This window comes from Polypterus senegalus, chromosome 5 (genome assembly GCF_016835505.1).
Source record: "Polypterus senegalus isolate Bchr_013 chromosome 5, ASM1683550v1, whole genome shotgun sequence".
In the NCBI taxonomy this organism is placed as follows: Eukaryota; Metazoa; Chordata; class Cladistia; order Polypteriformes; family Polypteridae; genus Polypterus; species Polypterus senegalus.
In genome coordinates, this window is record NC_053158.1 from 207,972,989 (window position 1) to 207,991,082 (window position 18,094).

The 18,094-nt window shown below is 54.2% G+C and overlaps 1 protein-coding gene across 1 annotated transcript; it reads left to right on the forward strand.

Annotated features, from left to right (window-relative positions):
* The first annotated feature begins 596 nt into the window (after positions 1-596).
* stard3nl (STARD3 N-terminal like) lies at positions 597-17,461 on the forward strand. Its single transcript, XM_039754047.1, has 9 exons — positions 597-703; positions 4,222-4,476; positions 5,339-5,416; positions 5,619-5,696; positions 7,562-7,615; positions 8,571-8,688; positions 11,346-11,444; positions 15,471-15,526; positions 16,075-17,461. Exons 2-8 carry the CDS (start codon positions 4,273-4,275, stop codon positions 15,521-15,523), a joined length of 684 nt encoding a protein of 227 aa, XP_039609981.1. The 5' UTR covers positions 597-703; positions 4,222-4,272; the 3' UTR covers positions 15,524-15,526; positions 16,075-17,461.
* Positions 17,462-18,094: the final 633 nt, after the last annotated feature.

Genomic DNA, 18,094 nt, shown 5'->3' on the forward strand with positions numbered 1-18,094 from the left:
GCCAAGCTCTGTCACTCCGGCTCTAATTGTCACTTGCAGTTGAGCTTTGTGCCAGGTGTAGCTGCAATGTAAATAATGCGCTGAAGATGACTGGAGGGCACCGCACTCCTCACACATCATCATAATGGCATCGTGCCATGCGCTGGTATTGGCAGTGACGTTAAGCCTAATTTGACCGACACATTCTTAAAGCGCCTTAATACAAAGCCTGCCATGTCAGTAACGGGCACAAAGCGATTAGCAGGGTCCACATGGGGCCAATGAACCACACTGTCCCATCTTTGTGGCCCCCAGCACCTCCAAAAGCGAATGTCCCTGTTCCTTGAAATAGCGACAGGTGTCACACGGATGGACGAAAGAGGCCCCTGCGGTCCGCGCTGCTGCCCACTCTCCGTTAAACTCCCGCAGTCCGCTCGTTCGCTCCTTTTTTTTTTTTCTCTGTTTCTCTTCACACGTCCCAAACTCTTTAACGGCACGTGAGCTGGCGACTCTAACTTAAGATCCCGAGATGGCCGTGATGCATGGCTGAGCTGGGCGGTCGCCCTTACTGTTCGCAGTCCTGAGCAGAGCTCGCAGTTCTCGCTTCCATTTCCGTTCACTACATTTCCCATGATGCTCCAGTGCGCGCCTCACGCTCTGTCCGGCGCCGTTTCCTGTTCGCCTTAAACACCAGGACAACGACGACTGACAAACTCCGCTACCCGTAAGCCAAATATTTTTGTTCTCATTATCTCAGTAAGTATCGTGAATGGCGACCCGAAGCGACTTTTCCCTCGGCTGTTCCTCCGTTCTCTCTGTCTTATAGTTTCCTGCTGCTCACCCTTCTCTAATCGCCGTGAATGCCGTAGCCCTCCCGCGCTGTTTTTATTTTCGTTTTATTAAAAGGACGAGAAGCCGCCGGCAGTGTTTCCTTCTGGTCCTCATGGCGTCTGTGCTTTTATTCTGTAGGTCGGCGGATTTTGTCCACCTGGAAGAGGAAACTTTGTGCCGGTGGGCGACGCGACCGACAAATCAACAAACGCAGCCTTGGAGAGCGGACGGAGGGCCCCGGGCGAGCGGGCGGGCGTGCGTGTGCGTGCGTAAGCCGCAAGGGGCGGGAGCGCGCATAGGGGTAGGGGGTGAAAAGGTGAATGGGGGTGCAGGCGAATTCGAGCGCGGAAGGGGGGCGGGCGTTAATGACAGTGGCCTGTCGTGTTGGGTGGTCACAGCGCGAAATGTCCAACTAAAGAAGATGAAGAAGCGGACCTGAAAACCGCTTGGATCGGTGGGCCTTTTTGAGCCCCCGTCGCCCAACTTGGGTGCCAGGGCCTCGTTTTACGGTGTGCTGCTCACATGGACCTTCTTTTACTTCGGCCGTTTAAGCCACTTCAGTGCCAGCAGGGGAGCTAGAAACTGGCACCATGCATTACGGGACCCTGCTGCGCACACCTGGGTCAGGTTAGCACTGCCAGTTCAATGACAGACACGAACACGGGGAGAACATGACGGGTCTGTGGAGACCTGGCATGGGGTTTGAACTGCCACTCAAGCAGCAGAGTAAACCACAGCACAGCACTGCCATGCCAGCCTTCCTGTAAACATATGACGTCAGTAAGGGCAGGTGGTGCCCCCTGTTGTGCCTGGCAGCTGCTGAAACTGAGAGGGTCGGCTGCACACATCGCCAGGCTCTTGTTTGGGTGTTGGTGGACTGAAACAGACCAGCTGTTGTGCCACCTGTGCCCAGGTATCCGGGTCAGGGGCGCAGAAATTCTGCAACAAGAATGTGCAAAGATTTATAGCGCCTTGCAGATGGGAGACCTCACGGCAGCTTTTCAGTTGTCCTGCTGCGGCTACCTTACATTAAAGATGGCCACCCTCGTCCTCCTCACAGCCTGTGGTGACAAATGTAAAGACAAAGTCTTGAGGCGGGGACGCTGCACTCACCCATCATGGCGCTGAAAACGGGTGGCACATCGTGTGGTACACACCGAGGGCAAGCGAGGAGTTCACCGGACTCTGTGACGGGTACACGGTGTGTCAGCCTGCTATATAGCGCCTTTCACATCAGTGCGGTGCTGCACTGTGGGGACTTGATACGTGTTGATTAGTACGTGTGGCAATAGCAGCCCGTTACAGCGGTTATATAGCGCCTTTCACCTCAGTGTATTGAAGTGCTTTATGTCTTAGCTCGTTGTCACTTACCATTATAGGACTTAACGGACTTGACCCAACATTTGAGATACAAGGGGGGCTCCACCAGGGGGGCTTCACCAGGGTCACCCAGTGGCAGCAGTGAGGTTTGAACCTGCACCCTCAGAGTTTACAGTGTGCCACCCTGCCCAAGGCTATCTATCATTATATAGCGCCTTTCACCTCTCGTCGTTTATCTCGTTAGGCCTTTTCTATTCGTTTCTTGTCGAGTGGCACGGCGTGCCAGCTCAGAGCTCTTTCATCTCCCCGTCTCTGTATAGCGCCTGTCAGTTCACTTCTGTTTTTTTTTTTCTTTCCATATAGCGCCTTTCCCAGACACCGAGCGCTGTGACAAGTTTGATTTTATGATTTATTAAAAGCAGAACTCGTACACATAAAGACACAGCAGACAGGATAACAAAACGGACCCCGATTTGCCCCAATGGCGCCCGGCGGTTTCTGCCCACTGATTGTTGAGCGGAGGGAAGGCGCTATATAGCGAGAAGTGTCTGTGGGGGAGGCAGACACAAGAAGTGACATGATGGAGCTGATGGGCGCTGCAGGGTGGCACTGCCACGTTACAAGTTGGTTACTTGACAACAAGACGCCTGTAAATCTCTTTATAGCGCCTTTCAGTCCATGCTGGTGTCACGCGATGGCCGAGCGTTGACCGCTTTTTAGCACCAAACACGCCCATCCAGAGTGGGGGTCCCAGCAGGCACCGTGCATCAGGCAGTAAGAACACCAGGATGGGGTGCCAGCCCGTCGCAGGGTGAACACGCACATCGGGGGCCAATTTAGCTTCGCCAGCCCACCTAAATGGCACGTCTTTGGGACGACACCAGAGCCACTGAAGGAAGCCCACCAGAACACAGGTAGAACATGCAGACTCAGATGTGAGGGTCTCCTTGTTGTGCCCTCGATTCGCACACGTATTTGAGAATGTCACCGGACTGGTGGCAGTGACTCAGTGATGCTGTCATGTAGTGCCTTTCCTGTCTGTCCCACTAACAATGCCACTGCAGTGTGGTGACGGATTTCATGTTAATTGGCACACGTAAGCCAGAATTTCAGGGGACTCCTGTCATTAAGGTCCCTGTAAAGAGTGACATCTGTTTTGTGACAGGATGGGCAGTGATGACCGCTGAGTGGACGGCGGCAGACGTTTTATTTTATTTCACGTTCTTTTGGTGTCCCTTTGAAGGAGTGGGTCACGGTGCCACTTGTCTTTCAGGCGGTGACAAACCCTGGAGCAGCTTGTCCTCATCACATGCGGTGTGATGGCCGCCTGTCTCTTCCTCGTTCCTCTCTTAATTGTCCTGTCGTTTGATTTTTCGGCCCCCCACGGTCAGCCGTGTCCCCCTAAGAGGGCTGAGCTTTGGCAAACTTCAGGCCTTTTCACAGCATTCCACTTGGGTTGGGTGGGCGAGTGTGCCAAAGTGCCCACCTGTTCACTTAGAGGGCAGGCTGGTGAAAGTTGTCACCTTTGGCACAGTTTGGCGCCATCTTCGTCCTCAGCTCCTTATCTAAGCTCTTTGTGAATTCCAGGAGTGGCAGGGAGGTGCCAGGCCTAGACGTGGGCTTCTCTGTGTGGCTGCCCGGGCACCCGTGTTTCTCCGCGGTGGTCTTTGTGTTCCTTTTCAATGCTCTTTGTCACCCATGTCACACTGTGACAAGGGTGGATAGTGTCGCCCCCTAGGGCAGTGACTGTAAATCACATAAGACTTCAGCTGAGTGCCGGAGCCCGCAGTGCCCCACGGGTAACCTCCATTTGTTTTGCCCTCCATGCCCCGAATCTGCAGCTCAAGCTGGAACTCGGCCCCCAAATCATGTCAGTCCACTGAGTTTCAGAGCCCCTCAAAGCTTCACTCCTGTGTGCTCAGCAGGGAGTGCCACTGTGGCCTGGTTGCCATGTTTGCAGTGCCAGTCCACGTGCCCACCTTATTCTTTCCTCTGTCATCGTCATAGAACTGAAGTGACGAGGAGTGGGCCCTGTACTTGCCAGGTGGAAAACCCAGTCAGCCTTTCTCATTTGCCTTTCTTCCCTGGCAGGCGCCATGCAGGAGAGCCGATGACGGTGCCCATCGCCAGCCGCCCCGTGACATGGAGAATGCTTTGAGCAGAAGCCTGGACTCCAGAGGCTCCCTGCCCACCTCGGGCTCCGTCTCTCCGGCACAACTGGCAGCCAGGCTGGACTCGTACGAGACGGGGGGCCGCAGGTCGATCTCGGATGTGCGGCGGACCTTCTGCCTCTTTGTCACCTTTGATCTCCTCTTCATCACCCTGCTGTGGATCATCGAGTTGAATGTAAGTGCCCCGCGGCGGGGACGGTGGGTCGCTGTGGGCGGTTGAGCCGTTTGGCTCGGGCACTTCATGGCTTTCATGTGACGTAGCGCCTTTCCCAGCTCGGCCCCCTTTGGCATCGCCCTCCCCTCGAGTCACTCGTTCCCAGCTGCCCACCGTCCTGGACCCCACTGCTGCTCTAATTGGCTTTTCTTATCTTTTGCCCACCTTGAGCTGCTGGGACCAGTTTTGTTTGCCTGCACTCCTTGTGCCTGTGTGAGAGATGAGTGGGCAGTACGGTGGACTGGCACCCCTCTAAGATTTGGTTCCTGCTGACCCCCCACCTCATATTTCCCAGAAGCCCCTGGACTTTCCCCGACTCTGCAGTTCCACGTCTCTCCAGTAGAAACCCCCTACACTAACATATTGGGATTCTGCCATCTGCCCCTTTCTGGACCCTCCCAGCTCTGCCAATGTCTGCTCCTTTTTGTTCCTCAGTCCTGTAATACCTTGAGTGCCAGGCCTGTGCCAGAATTTGACAAAAGTGCAGCAGGTGGGTCTCCTTGGCCCCCTGTCACACCATCGGCTCCTTAGAGTAGCTGTGACAAAGTGACACACCTGTCACAAGGCTCCCAAATGAAACTTCAGGATGAAGTTGAGACCCTGTAGTCGGGTGACATGTTGGCACCTCCTGACTCATGTGCCACACCTGGCCCTGGGCTGCACACTGATGTGACGATGCAAGGCGCTATATAATGGCTGATAGTCCCACTGGGATTTCAGGTTTGTTCCTCCATTTTGTGTGTGGCCGGTGGTCCGAGTCACAATGCGGGGGGCAAGGTGGTCTTTTAAAAGTCCCAAGTGACCCCCGTGTCTTGTCTTGCAGGTCAACGGGGGCATCCAGGAGAGGCTGAAGGAGGAGATCCTGCATTACGACTACCACAGCTCGTTCTTTGACATCTTCGTAAGTAGCGGTGGGGCTCTCCCTGGTGACCAACATGTCACTTGTCCTTTGTCATTTTGTTGTCCTAAGCCCTGCCAGTCTCTCTTGTCATCTCCTTGTCTGCCCGCCGTGCTCCTCTCTGGTCCTCCCACGTTGTGCGTGTCTGGCAGGTGGGCCTGCCCCTGCCCCTGACCCTAACGCTGTCCCATCTTTGTCATTGCAGGTCATCGCCGTTTTCCGTTTCGCCGTCCTGATCCTCGCTTATGCTGTGTGCCAGCTGCGACATTGGTGGGCCGTAGCGGTGAGTTGGCTAACTATTTTTTTCTGTCAGATGCCCTGTCGTGGATGAGCAGAGGGCACCTCAAGTTCCACGGCCATTCGGGGAGTTGGCACACAGCTGGGTTGATGGGTGTGCGAGGGCATCAGCTGTGGCCAAGTAACAGGTGATCCAAGGAAAGCTAAACATAGCTGGCTGGCATCAGGCGGGCACCAAAAACCCAGACAATAACAGAAAAGTGAGGATGGGACGGGCATGGGGAGGGAGGGACAAGCTGGCATGCGTTGTTAGAACAATTAATTAGCATAAAGGCGTGGCCAGCTGCTGCTGTCCTGTGAAGTCCCCTTCAGTTTGGTGACGTCATCACAATGCCAGCCACTTTGTGTCGGAATGCCGTTGTAGTTGGCCGTATTGTTTCTGGTTATGGTGCCCAGTGACCTGCCATGGGCCTAAAAGATAATGCCCTGCAGTGATTGGCATCCATGCCCCTGGCATTAACGACAGCTTCGCCACTCGTGAGGCGAGCTGGGATTTTGGCCTGTTAGCTTTGTGTCTGCCTCCCTCCTCCCCTGACTGAGCCCACCTTGTTGAAGCGACTGCCCCTTGACTGGTCACGTTGTCACTTTGTCATTGAGGGTCACTGTGCGGAGCTTGATGGGTGACAAGTGTCCTCGTGTAAAAGTACATCTGCAGCACAGCGAAGGCGCCTGATGACTTTGTGAGTCCAGTTTAAGGGGTCACTTTAGGCCCCACAAGAGCCAGCACTGGTGACTGAGGTGACTTCTGATGTCAGCGTCAAGGGGGTCTTCACATCAGAAATCCTGAGGGACGTTGGCCGCCTGAAGGTGACTTCCTGCCAGCGCTGCGTCTTTTATCAGATAAGCAGAACAAAGTCCTCTCGTCATAAAGAGCCAGCTGTGCACACGGAAATACAAGGAGGTGTCTGTCACTTGTCACCAAATGCCACACCCAGTGGTCTTGTCACGCCGTCTCACTCAATTAGGCCCCTAAAGGCCGCCGTGACACCTACAGACTTTGGGGGTAAACCAGACACGGTGACGCCTGTCATGACACGAGTGGCCAGTGCAGTGACGAGAATCGCCAGCCCAGTCCTTGGGGGGGAATCCGATGCCCCTCATCACCTGAAAGGTGACAGACGTGCTGTCTGAACGTTGTCATGAAGCCACCCCCGGTGCTGGGACCCCAGTTGTACCGTTAGACTGTGACAGGGCCACGCTGGTATGAAGTGACAGGAGGACGGCCACTCTGGTTCATTCCAGATTGTCCTTTTATGACCCTCGTAACTGGACGTGTGGCGCCAGGGGGCTGTCGAAGAGTCACAAGTACACAACAAGAAGGCTGAGGTTGTGCAACCGCGCTGGCGTGAAGTGGGATTGTCAGCTGGGCGATTGAGGAACTGAAATAAAAACGTAATAAAATAAAAAGGAAGAGGAGGAGGAGGAGGAGGAAGACAACGACGACACCTGGAATGAGCAGAGGCTAAGGAGGGCCAGCTGTCACCCACCCCCTCTAGGGGGTCCCTCTGTGAGCCCTCGCGGTCTGTCACCATCCACACTGCCATCTTGATTTAACGCCAGGGGGAGTCATAGTCTGACCGAGGTGCCAGTGATAGTGGGCACCAGAGCAAGAGGAGGAAAAAGAAACGGGAACAGCCTGGCACTCGGGGAGCACCTCTTACACTGAAAGGTGCATCATTCCAAAGTTTGGGGGTCCTATTGAGCCCCTGGACTTGGTGCCATGTGACTGTGATGGCGACTTTGGAGATTAGGGCTTCAATAGGGAGACAAAGCCATTGACACCCAGGGGTGCCAGGGGGCAGGGCAGCTTTGCAGAGCCTGACGTGTCTCCTCTTCGCTTTGTCTTTGCAGGTCACGACGGCGGTTACCAGTGCCTTCCTCATCGTCAAAGTCATCCTGTCTAAGGTACGGAGTCTGGCGCGGAGGGACCCCCGACTTCTGTTGGGGGCTTTGGAACACGTGACAGAGCGAGTCAACTGGGTGTCACGTCTGCTCAGTGGCAGGGAATGTCATCTTAACCCGGAGTGGCTCCTCGTGACACCCACCGGGGGGCGCTGTCTGCACAAACGGCCCTTCACTGCAGACGTGAATGGCGCCCACTGGGCTGACTCTCGTTACACAGGCCACTCTGTGTGCCCCCCAGTCTCTGACCCGCACTGGGGTCCTTACTGGTGCAGGCCTTCTGGTTCACACACATCTGCTGTAACTGCTGTCTCTGTTTTATGTAGCGCCTGGCATCTGTCTACCCATCTCCTATATAGCGCCTTTCATCTGTCGGCCTGGCATATTGCGCCTTTTCATATCCTTCCACCCATCATGTGTTCTCTGACCTTTACCAGCCTTTTTCCTTCTGTCCACGTTTTGATGCCAATGCTGTTTATTTCATATAGGTAGCCCAGTGGTCATTAGGGTACCCTGGCATCACAACTGAGTGACCCAACAAGAGCTTACGAACTAAGCCAACCACCCACTTTGATGGTTGCTCCCCTGATGTACGACACTTGAGGTCACTCAAATGGCTGACCAATGCCATAAGTTAACAGTGGACACAACAGTGCGGTCACCAGGCTGGCCAGGTCACTTGTGAAGTGTCACCCTACTGATCACCTTCCTCGAGGCTCCACTTTCGTACTCTGTGCCAGTGACCTTCAGTTCAAGCCAAATGCCCAGTACTGGACCCCACTGCCAAGATGAGCCGTCCATTCAGTTTTCGCCAAGCAGATACTTCTGGGCAGACTCAAAGTGGCACCTCCTGCCATAGCCGGGCACACAGACTGAATGAGCCCTTGACAGGTGTGTGCTGCCCCCTTGTGCTCGTGCAGGTAACTCAGTGCTTCTCTGTGGTGTTTTGTTTTTGAAGCTCCTGTCCCAGGGGGCCTTTGGCTACCTGCTGCCCATCATCTCCTTCATACTGGCGTGGATCGAGACCTGGTTCTTGGACTTCAAAGTGCTGCCCCAGGAAACCGAAAATGAGAACAGTAAGGAGGGCTTGGGTGGGCTTCTCTTTTGTTTTGTTTGTTTGCTTGCTTGCTTTCTTGTTGACTCGTCACTGTCACTTTGCTACCCTCAGTGCCATCGGCCAACACAGTTCATATTCCTGTCTGCTGTTAATATAAAGTGGAAATGCCAAATGAATGAGCCTGGGATGGGATGGGCATTGTGGGGGCACACCCGCACAGAAATGTAAAGCAGACATCTGGCGCACTTCTGTTTTTGAATGGCACGTGTACTCCAGCTGGACACTCGATTGTCAGGAGCACGGCCATTCAGGTGGATGTCACAAGGACACCACGCTGTGCACAATGTGTGACTTGGCCTCACAGTGTCACACAACACTCCATTATACCCGGGCAGTGCAGGGTGTCCCACTGGCAGAAGGCAAAATGATTTAAAACAAAGATGAAAGATCAAGAAAGAACAACACACGACCAGACCCCCAGAGCTGTGTCCCCCCGTCATTGATCAGATGGCCCGTGTCAGTGTCATGCTGTTGTCCCAGGCGGCCACTCTGTGATCACCCAAAAGGTCCCACTTGGGTTCCTCATTGACACCAACAGCTCAGCCATATCATGATAATCCGCCTCTGCCAATTCAGTGTACTCGCCTGTGTGGTCGGGCAGACAGTGGCACACCTGGAGGGGTCATCGCCATGGGGTGGGCTGCCACCTACTGGACTCTCGTATTGTTGCACTTTAGGTCTACCTGGGTGACCCTTTTTTCACTCCATGCCATCTGCAGAGCTGTAGTTTCTCTTTTTATTTCCATTAATCAATGTTGCAGTGCTGAGAATGTCGTAGCCCCCTGTGCCAACGTGTAACACAATGAATGATGGCAGGCAGAATGCCGTATTAGAGAAGGGCACCCTGAAGGACCACGCAAGGCAGTTTTTAAAATCGGTGTTCATCCAAGCTGTCAACCCCCGCCGTGTGTAAAAGTAATTGCCCCCCCTGACTTAAGTATTTACCTGCCGCAGTCCCAGCTGACCTCTCGTCATCATTTGTTGTCAGCCCTTCACTGTGCCATCGAGGTGCCATAGCTCACTGCTTTCATTCAGGCACGTGGGTGGCTTTGTGAGTGTCACCTGCTCATTTCAGTGCCTGTCCTTTGGTGCTGCCACCACACGTCTGAGTCGTTCAGTTTTCGACTTTTGTGTTTCTGCTGCTTAACCCGGTGAGGCTTTGGCTTCGGCTCACAGACGGATAAGCAGAACTTAAGAACGGTCCGGAGAACTTCATTGAGGGTTGGCAGTGAAGCGTCCCCTCCAGCACCGCCGTGGCGTATTGTCAGTCTGACACTCTTCTTGTTGAAGCCCAGACTGGTGGGCCGTGTTTTGGACTCGTCTGTCATTGTTACTAAAGCCTTGTGGGTCGTCTCGGAGTTTCCTGGCACTGATGACCTCCAGAGGTCTCGCTCCTCTCCCACCGTCCTCGGTCTCATGGCCATCATGGAGTCCGGTGACTTGAGCTGAGGCTGGAGAGGCCTGCGGGTCTTTGAATGATTTATGAGGTCCTTCTTGAAGGAGTCCCTGCTGTGCCCGTGACGTGGTTTCCTGCTGAGGTTGCCCACCTTCCCTATTTGGTGGTACAGCCTTTGTCATATTTTCCTGACTGGGAAGTTTTGTTTTTTTTTCCTCGTCTTTTTCGTAATTTCCTTTGATTGAGCTCAGGTGTTCATCTGGAACCCTCCTGGTAACGACGACTGGACTGGTGAGGGTCGGCATGTGTGGTGGGCTGGCTGAGTCAACTTTGATGAGCCCTTTGAGGCAGTCACGGGGGGGCAAATACCTTTTCACAATGAGAACTTTATGACTTAGATGTACTTGTCAGAGCCGGAGTGTGTGTGTGTGTCCTTCGACTCTCCCAAGACCTCGACCTGGTGCTGGACGACCACGTGATTGTGACGTGTGTCTGGTGGTCTCCTCAAGGGTATCCAGTGTGGTGTTGGCGTCTGCTGTGGCTACCACAGATCAGAGGACCTCAGAACATCTATGTCGTGTAACAGTCACCCACCTCGGCTGCCTTCTGGGCCATGGCACCACTTTGAGATGCCACCTGCTGACTCTCCAGGGCAGCAGTGGTTGTCATGGTCGGGTGACTTTGTCCCACCCACTTGTGTTCTTTTCATTCCTTTGAGTGACACAAAGTGCCCGGTAAGGTGTATTGTTTGCCCTCTCAGGTCAGCATTTGTTTCTTGTCATTAAATGCCATGGTGACGCCTGGGCACCTCTACAGACCTACTTCCCGTTTCCCTCCTCCTCCTCCATGTGCTCTGCTTGTCACAAGAAGAGGAGCCTTGGGGGTCCTCGGTAGTTCAGCCCACCTAGGCGCAGACCTCAAAGCTGTGGGTGTAAGTTGACACCCATGGCCAGGTTGGTAGTGTGAGTGCCCCCCTGACTTGACTTGAGAGGGCTGATGGCCTTACATCTCCTTAGAGGGGTCGAGCTTAGCAGGTATGGAGCAGTCAAAGGTGACGGGTGTCCATGCCAGCTGCTGGGGTCTCATGGTGTATGGCAGGTCATCAGGGGGTCAGCATGAACAGAGTCGTCGTCAGGTTTACCTTGCCTTGTTGCCACCTCACTGGTCTGCGCCCGGCCATCACGGTGTCACCTCCTCACGTTGTTGTCACTTTGTTGCAGGACTCTTCTCCATCTCGGCCCCCTCGGAGAGGGCCGCTCTTCTTCAGCCGGGACCGCTGTCAGACGGGCAGTTCTACTCGCCACCAGAGTCCGTGGCAGGTAAGCATCTGGGCTGAACGGGAAGGCAGTTGGTAACCCACACGGGCACATCGGGGGGCTTTGTGTCACAAAGAGCCAGTGGGAGGCCTAAGGCAGCGTTTCTCAACCTTTTCGTATTTGCGACCCGAGTTTTCCTAGCAGTGCTAATTGTGCCCCCCTAACGTTGTTTTGAAAGGAGCCCACTAATGCCAATTTGTTCTCTTTGAATGAGTGAGGTCTCATAGCTGCATATTTTATTCTACCTCCTTAACTTTGGTCGCCATTCCTCGGACTCCGATTTATCAGATTGTAGTTGAAGTTCATTTGGTCTCAATAGACGGAGTTTTCATATTTTGGATTCTTGTTTTCTTTTTTCACATCTTCGTGCCCCCCCTTGTTACTTCGTGCCCCCCTAGGCGGGCCCACCCCACAGTTTGAGAACCACTGGCCTAAGATGTCACCTGTGAAGTTGGTGTGGTGCCTTTCACTTGGCACTGGGGCCTTGTGGGTTTACAGACTTGCCCGGGTTTGACCCCCAGCTGCCCACTAGTGCCAGGTGATCAGACTGTGAAGTGAACACCATCTAGAGGTGACACAGAGGCAAAGACTCCCGCTGCTTGAGAAGAACTGGCATTGTCCTGTGTTTGGGTGGTGCCCACTGCTGGCAGGGTGCCCCTTTCATTAAGCTGCTCTGCCACTGAAGACATGACCTGCTGGTTTTATTACTCAGAGGGGACACTAGGGTGCCACCGTGCAGTGCATCACACGGACCGAGTAGGGCACTCAGTAGGACCTAATGCCCCTTGAAGTGTGGGCACAGTCACCTCTTTGACATGCTGCCATTCCAACACCAACCAACATTCGTCACCCACTGAATGATGGCATAGCCGCACTAAAGACGCAGACCACCTCCACGTTCTGCCCGATGAGTTTCAAGATCCGAGTTCTAGTGAGCCAAACTAGTGGAAGCTCGTTGTGTTTTCAGTCTGTTGGCAGTCGTCTGCCTGGCATTGTGCCCGCCACACCATCTGTAGGTCATCTCAAACAGGCTTATAGTGCCTCCTCATTGTCCAGTGAGTGACTGGCACATTGCTGCTGTGCGAGATGATTGATGAGATGGCAGCTACTGTGCCCACTCGCAGTCTGTGTGCAGTTGGCATGCCCCCCATGTTTGACTTTTCCTTCACGTTTTCCGATTCTCTCCCCCAAAACACGTGCAGCTGTCACCCTAATTGGCTGCAGACTGGGTGTGCATGAGTGGGCCCTGCAGTGAGGTGGCACCCCACCCGTGGTTGGCACCTGCTGTGTACCCAATGCTACTAGGATACATACTGGCATCCGAATGGGTTAAGTGGGCTAGGAAATGGAGGGACGGTGGGCTAACAAAACTGCGAGTGGATAAGCTGCCTGTCAGGGACCCCCAACGTCAACATGGATGTATGTGCCACACATCCAGCACCGCACACGCTGGGCAGTGCGTCACACTAAAGACGTGTTTGAAATATGCAGCAGGGTTTAGTGGGCACAGGTGGCAGTGTTTGTCTTTGGGTTTCCATCATTAATGAGACACAAACGGAAAGTAATGGTGCCAACTGGCATGAAGCCTGCTGCCATGTCTGAGCACAAGGCATCAGTGTAGGTAACGGCCTGGTCAGCACCCATGCCCACCCATGAGAGGAGACTCCCTACATGCTGCCCCTCACCCACTGAAATTCATGTTGACGTCGCTCGGACCGCAGCCTTTATGTGGCGCCTTTTCACAGCTGGCAGCTTCTAATGGAAACACAAAGGGAGTTAAAGCAGCTGAAGCAGCGGGTGAAGCCAGTAAAGGACCCGCGGGTGACTGGCAGCAAGGACTGACCAGTATAGCAGTTCTGCTCCTAGCATCACCTGTGCCTTTTGGCAGGTTAAGTTAACCGATGCCAGTGACTTGGCCTGGCACTCCCTCCTGTGTGGCACTTTGGATGGGCTCTGTTAGCAATGGGTGCAGGCTCCCTGATGATTTCTAAAGGGGCGAGGAGGGCACGCAGACGGGTGGGCTTGTTGTTTCTGCACGGTGGTCTCCTTCTCCTTTCATTGTCTTTTCCGGCCTGACGTTCTCGTTCGTTTCTGCCGCCTGAGCTCCTCGGCTCTCCATGTGTGTCCTCCGTGCACCGCTAGGGGGCAGTGCAGTCCGCGTGCCCGGGTCTCAGTTCACAGATTATTAAACAAGAAAAACTTTAAAGCGGGCAAAGCTGAGAAAAAAAAAAAAAAAATCAATGAATTCACTGTAACAAAGTGACGTCACAAACTGCAGCGCTGCTTGTGAACCCCCGACGGAGTCATTGAAGACCCCCAGCAGTCCCGTGGTTTGGGGGTTTACAGCGAGGCGGGTCCCACCGCCCTGCCCCTCGGCTCGTCGGCCGTTTTTCTGATTTTTTTTTTTTTACCGTTTCACCGCATGGCTGTCATTGTGCCCGTCGCCGTGAGAGCCGGGTGGCTGTTTAACCGCAGAAATGAAACCTCAGTCTGCCGTTGCGGGCGCAGGTGCGCGTGGGGAGGACGTGCAGGCGCGGCGGTTAACCGGGGGTCGCGCTGCTCGGCTGTTGTTTTTCCGTCCGCTTATCGGTGCCATCAGCGCTGTTGGTGATGCGGTTTGCGTTCCCAAGCCGAAGACGAGAATGGCGGTTTAGAGGAGGGAGCGGAGGACCGGCGATGGCGCCTTGAGCGCTCGGGGTTGACGGACTGTCACGTTAAACGTGAGTCGACACGCGAAACCCACAGTTGAGGCAACAGATGGCCGATGTCCGGTGACATGACAAGATGGCTATTTGGACAGGTAGCTAAGAAAGGCGCTATATAATGAAGTCAGTGTGAGACGTAATGTGTGCAGTGAACTGGAGGTGCCATATAATGAGCCGTGTAGCCAGGTGAGAAAGGCGCTATATAACAGACAGACACAGAGAGGGCGACAAAGACATGCGTACAGACGGCAGTATCTCATAAACTATATAGGTGAGAAAGGCGCTATATACAGTAATAGACAGAGATGTGCGCCGTATAGAGAGACCGGTAGGGAAGGCGCTATATTATAACCATGTGACCGGTCTTATCTCTAAACTACAGCCACCGATTGGTAGACAGGGTACCTTTTATAGACGCCACATGGCAGCCGGGACGGGTCCGTCTTAACAGCATTATAGGCCCCCTGGGTACAGCAGTGCATTGAGACCCCTACCTACACCGCCACTCAGCAAGTCAAACATTCATAGACTGGCATGGTGCCCACACGTTAAGATGGCACTGAGCTGTGATGGGTGCTTGAGAGAGAGAGCTGTGTTAGATTTGTAGAGTACCTACTTCACCACCAATATGCCAGAGGATGCCCCTCCGATGCCACGTTAATAAGAACATATTGAAATACCTGAGTGTTATTTCATGGACTACACAGTAAAGAGGCGGGTAGGTAGACGTGAAAGGCGCTATATAGTAGGTAGCTAGTTGTAGGACTCTGACATTTTGCCGACTGTCTGACTGGCGCTCTCTGAATGGCCATGGCAGATAAATATTGAGGTAGGAAAGGCGCTATAAAGCAGGCCTTGTTTCTGTCTTCTCCCCCCCCTCCCGAGCCCCTCAGTCCTGCTCCGTTTTTCAGCGGTCCCAGGTGAGGCCTGCACTGCTGCTGTCGGCTCTGATGTCTCGTCACCAGGTATTCCTTGGTCATCATTGTCATCGTCATCTGCTGTTGTCTTGTGGGCTCCAGTTCAGGGCCTTCTGCTGGTGTTTGGGCAGCGGATGTGGAGGCTCCTCTTTGCCCGCTGCTCATGGATGGCTCAGCTTTCTTCATCGTTGGTCCTCCTCCATGTGTGGTAGAGCTCAGTTGACATCGAGCAGTATGTGTGAAAGGCGCTATATAGACAGATAGATAGATGTATAGGCAGTAAAGTCACTCTGGGAGTGTCAATGTGCCCCAAGTCGGAGTTCAGTGGGTCTGCCGTGATGAATACCGCCTGGCCGTTCTTTAGACCCTCAGGCTGACCCTTCTTCGTCTCTCTTCTTGTTTTTCAGATTCCGATGAGGACATCGAGGAGAAGCACGATCACGAGAAGCCGGTCCTCTAGCTGGTAATTGTCACTCGTCAGCCGAGGTGCTCCTGTGATGTCATCAGCGCACCGCCTTGGGGGGTGGGGGTGAGTCACAGACGTGACTGGCACTGAATGAGTGGGCTCACTTGCTAGAGTGCCAGTTTGTTGAACCCCAGTCTGCCCCCAGAGGAGCAGCTCGCTTACCTCCGTGATTGTGACCCCCTGAACTCTGCAGGTGTCTCCTCGGTCCTCGCCCCCCCCGGTCATTTCGCTGCCCTTACGTCACAACATAAGTGAAGTGAAGTGACGCCAGAGGTGCCCGTGCAGTCTGAATGTGCAACGTGAGCTTCAGCGAAGGGCAACTGTCACTTAAAGCTCTCGACTTGACCACCCTGTCATCAGTGGGGACTCCATTGGCCACCCACCCTGAAGGGACAATAAAATGGCGTGCCCACTGTGTACATATGGGGTGTGTGCAGGTGGGCTTTAACAGAGGCCGGGGGTCTCGACGTGATCAGGCTGTGTGACGCGCCCCTCCATTCTGCTCCTGCGTCTTAACGTCGTGGCTTTCATTTTTTATTTTTCAGGACACACTTCACAAAGGACGGTGCAGGACCACCCTGGACACTGAGACCCCCCGGAGGTCCGCCGTCTCCTCACTTCTGTTCTTCTATCTTTTGTGTTGCGTTTGAAGCGATTTGTCGGCTCGGTGCCCAGGACGCTGCCACGCCGCCATTCATCTGATGTCCTGGACTGGCACTTTAAGCAGCCCTCGGATGGCCTCATTGGTGACTGTGGCCAGAGGTGCTGCCCACTTTCTGCACTGATTTCTGGGGGTCTTGTGTGCCCCCCTGACGCCGTAACGGTTCAAGGATTTCAAGAGGTCCACAGGGCACTGAAGAAGAATGGCTGGCATCCACACTGTCACCTGCCTCTGGCTGTGCCCCGATTAGGACAACCGGAAGTGACGAGAGGGTGAGGAGAGCCGCACCACCACACACCTTCCACTAGGGGCGTCACAGTCTTCCACTTCTCAGGGACACATTCGCCGCCCGCGTCACAGTCACTGGTCACCTCCTCACGCAGCACGAGTGACCCTCTCGGGGGGTCTCCTGACCTGGCCACAGCTGACAGTCCCTCCTGTGGCCATCGTCATGCCCCCCAGTGTTGTGTGTCCATCCCTGACTTTGCCACCAGTGCACCACTTTCTGTGGGTAACGTGAGGGTCCTGCCCTCTGGGTCCGATGCCCTCTGTTTGTATGGACTGGTCTCAGGTGGCCTCTTGTTTTTATTTTGGCTGCCCAGGACCCCGACATTGGGCCCGCCTTTAGGTGCCTTTGATGACACCCAGAGTGCCAAGGGCTCCACTTCTGCCTCATTTTGCCAAAAGGCTTGGTGGTCGACCATTGACTTGGGGTTCAGTATGGTGGTCTTTTAAAGGGACTCCAGGATTTTTACTTTTGTTCATTTCAAGCAATTTTTGTATAGTGCCCTTCCAGGGTGGGCAAACACCTAAGAGTGGTGTGCCTGTGACCCGCTGTGCCATCCTTAACGTGGATGCAGCCCACAATGATTTCCTTTGCAGTTCTGCTGTCCCCCCTTGTATGCCCACACCTAGCCCTGCCACCCCAGGACCCTTTGACCCTCGCCAGCGGCCTTTGAGGTACCAGACAGACTGAGCGGTGGGCATTATGGTGGTCCTGACTGACAGACTGCAACTTCCCTTCTGCTTTGCACGTGTGGTGCCCCCTTGAGTTGAGGTGGGCCTAATGGGGACGGGGTGAACCCAAACCTGTGACCAATGAAGCCCAGTGGTGGGGGCAGTGGTGCCAGTCCTAGCCCCCTGACTCTAAGCCGGTGCCTGCTGCTGCCTTGGATTTTAGGACTCGTCTCATTTCGGTGCCATTGCTGCTTCACTTTCTTGTTCTTTTGACCGTTGGGCTCGTTGTCATTAAAAGGACTTTGATTACGTCACCTTCTGTTTTTTTGGGGGTCGCCTCTCTGGCTGAGTGAGGGATGAAGGAGGAAGGCAAAGGGGTGATGCCCGGGTGCCCTGGCACCTTGGCACCTTGAGCACGGCCCACACGCAAAGGGTGACGTCACTCCTTGGGCCACCTGGTCCCGTAGTCGGGCTTTTATATAGCGCCTTCCCAAGGCGTCCTATGGAGCGCAATGTGATCCTGGGAGTGGGGTGGCAGGTCGCGTGACACAAATGGACCAGGAGTGACCCCGTTGTCCCCTGTGAGTGGACACAAAGAACAGCTGGACTGACCATTGAGCCCCAAAAGCTCGGCCATCCTGCCCAAATAACATCAAGAGTGTCCTGAATGTGGCGGGGACATCAACATAAAAATGTCAGGTGATAAGCGAGCTGCCTGCTAATGGAGGTAAGAAGAGCTGGGACCCCTAAATGTGGCAGCACGGGGGTCTTTTAAAGGGCCCACCGGGTGTTTGCTTTTATTATTTTTATATAGCGCTGTTCCAAGGTGGGCAAACCCCTAAGAGTGGCATGTTTATGACCCGCTGTGCCATCCATCCTGACAGGCAGTGTGATGTAACGGCTGAGGCTGTGGGGTCAAATCCCACTTCTGACACCAATGTGAGACC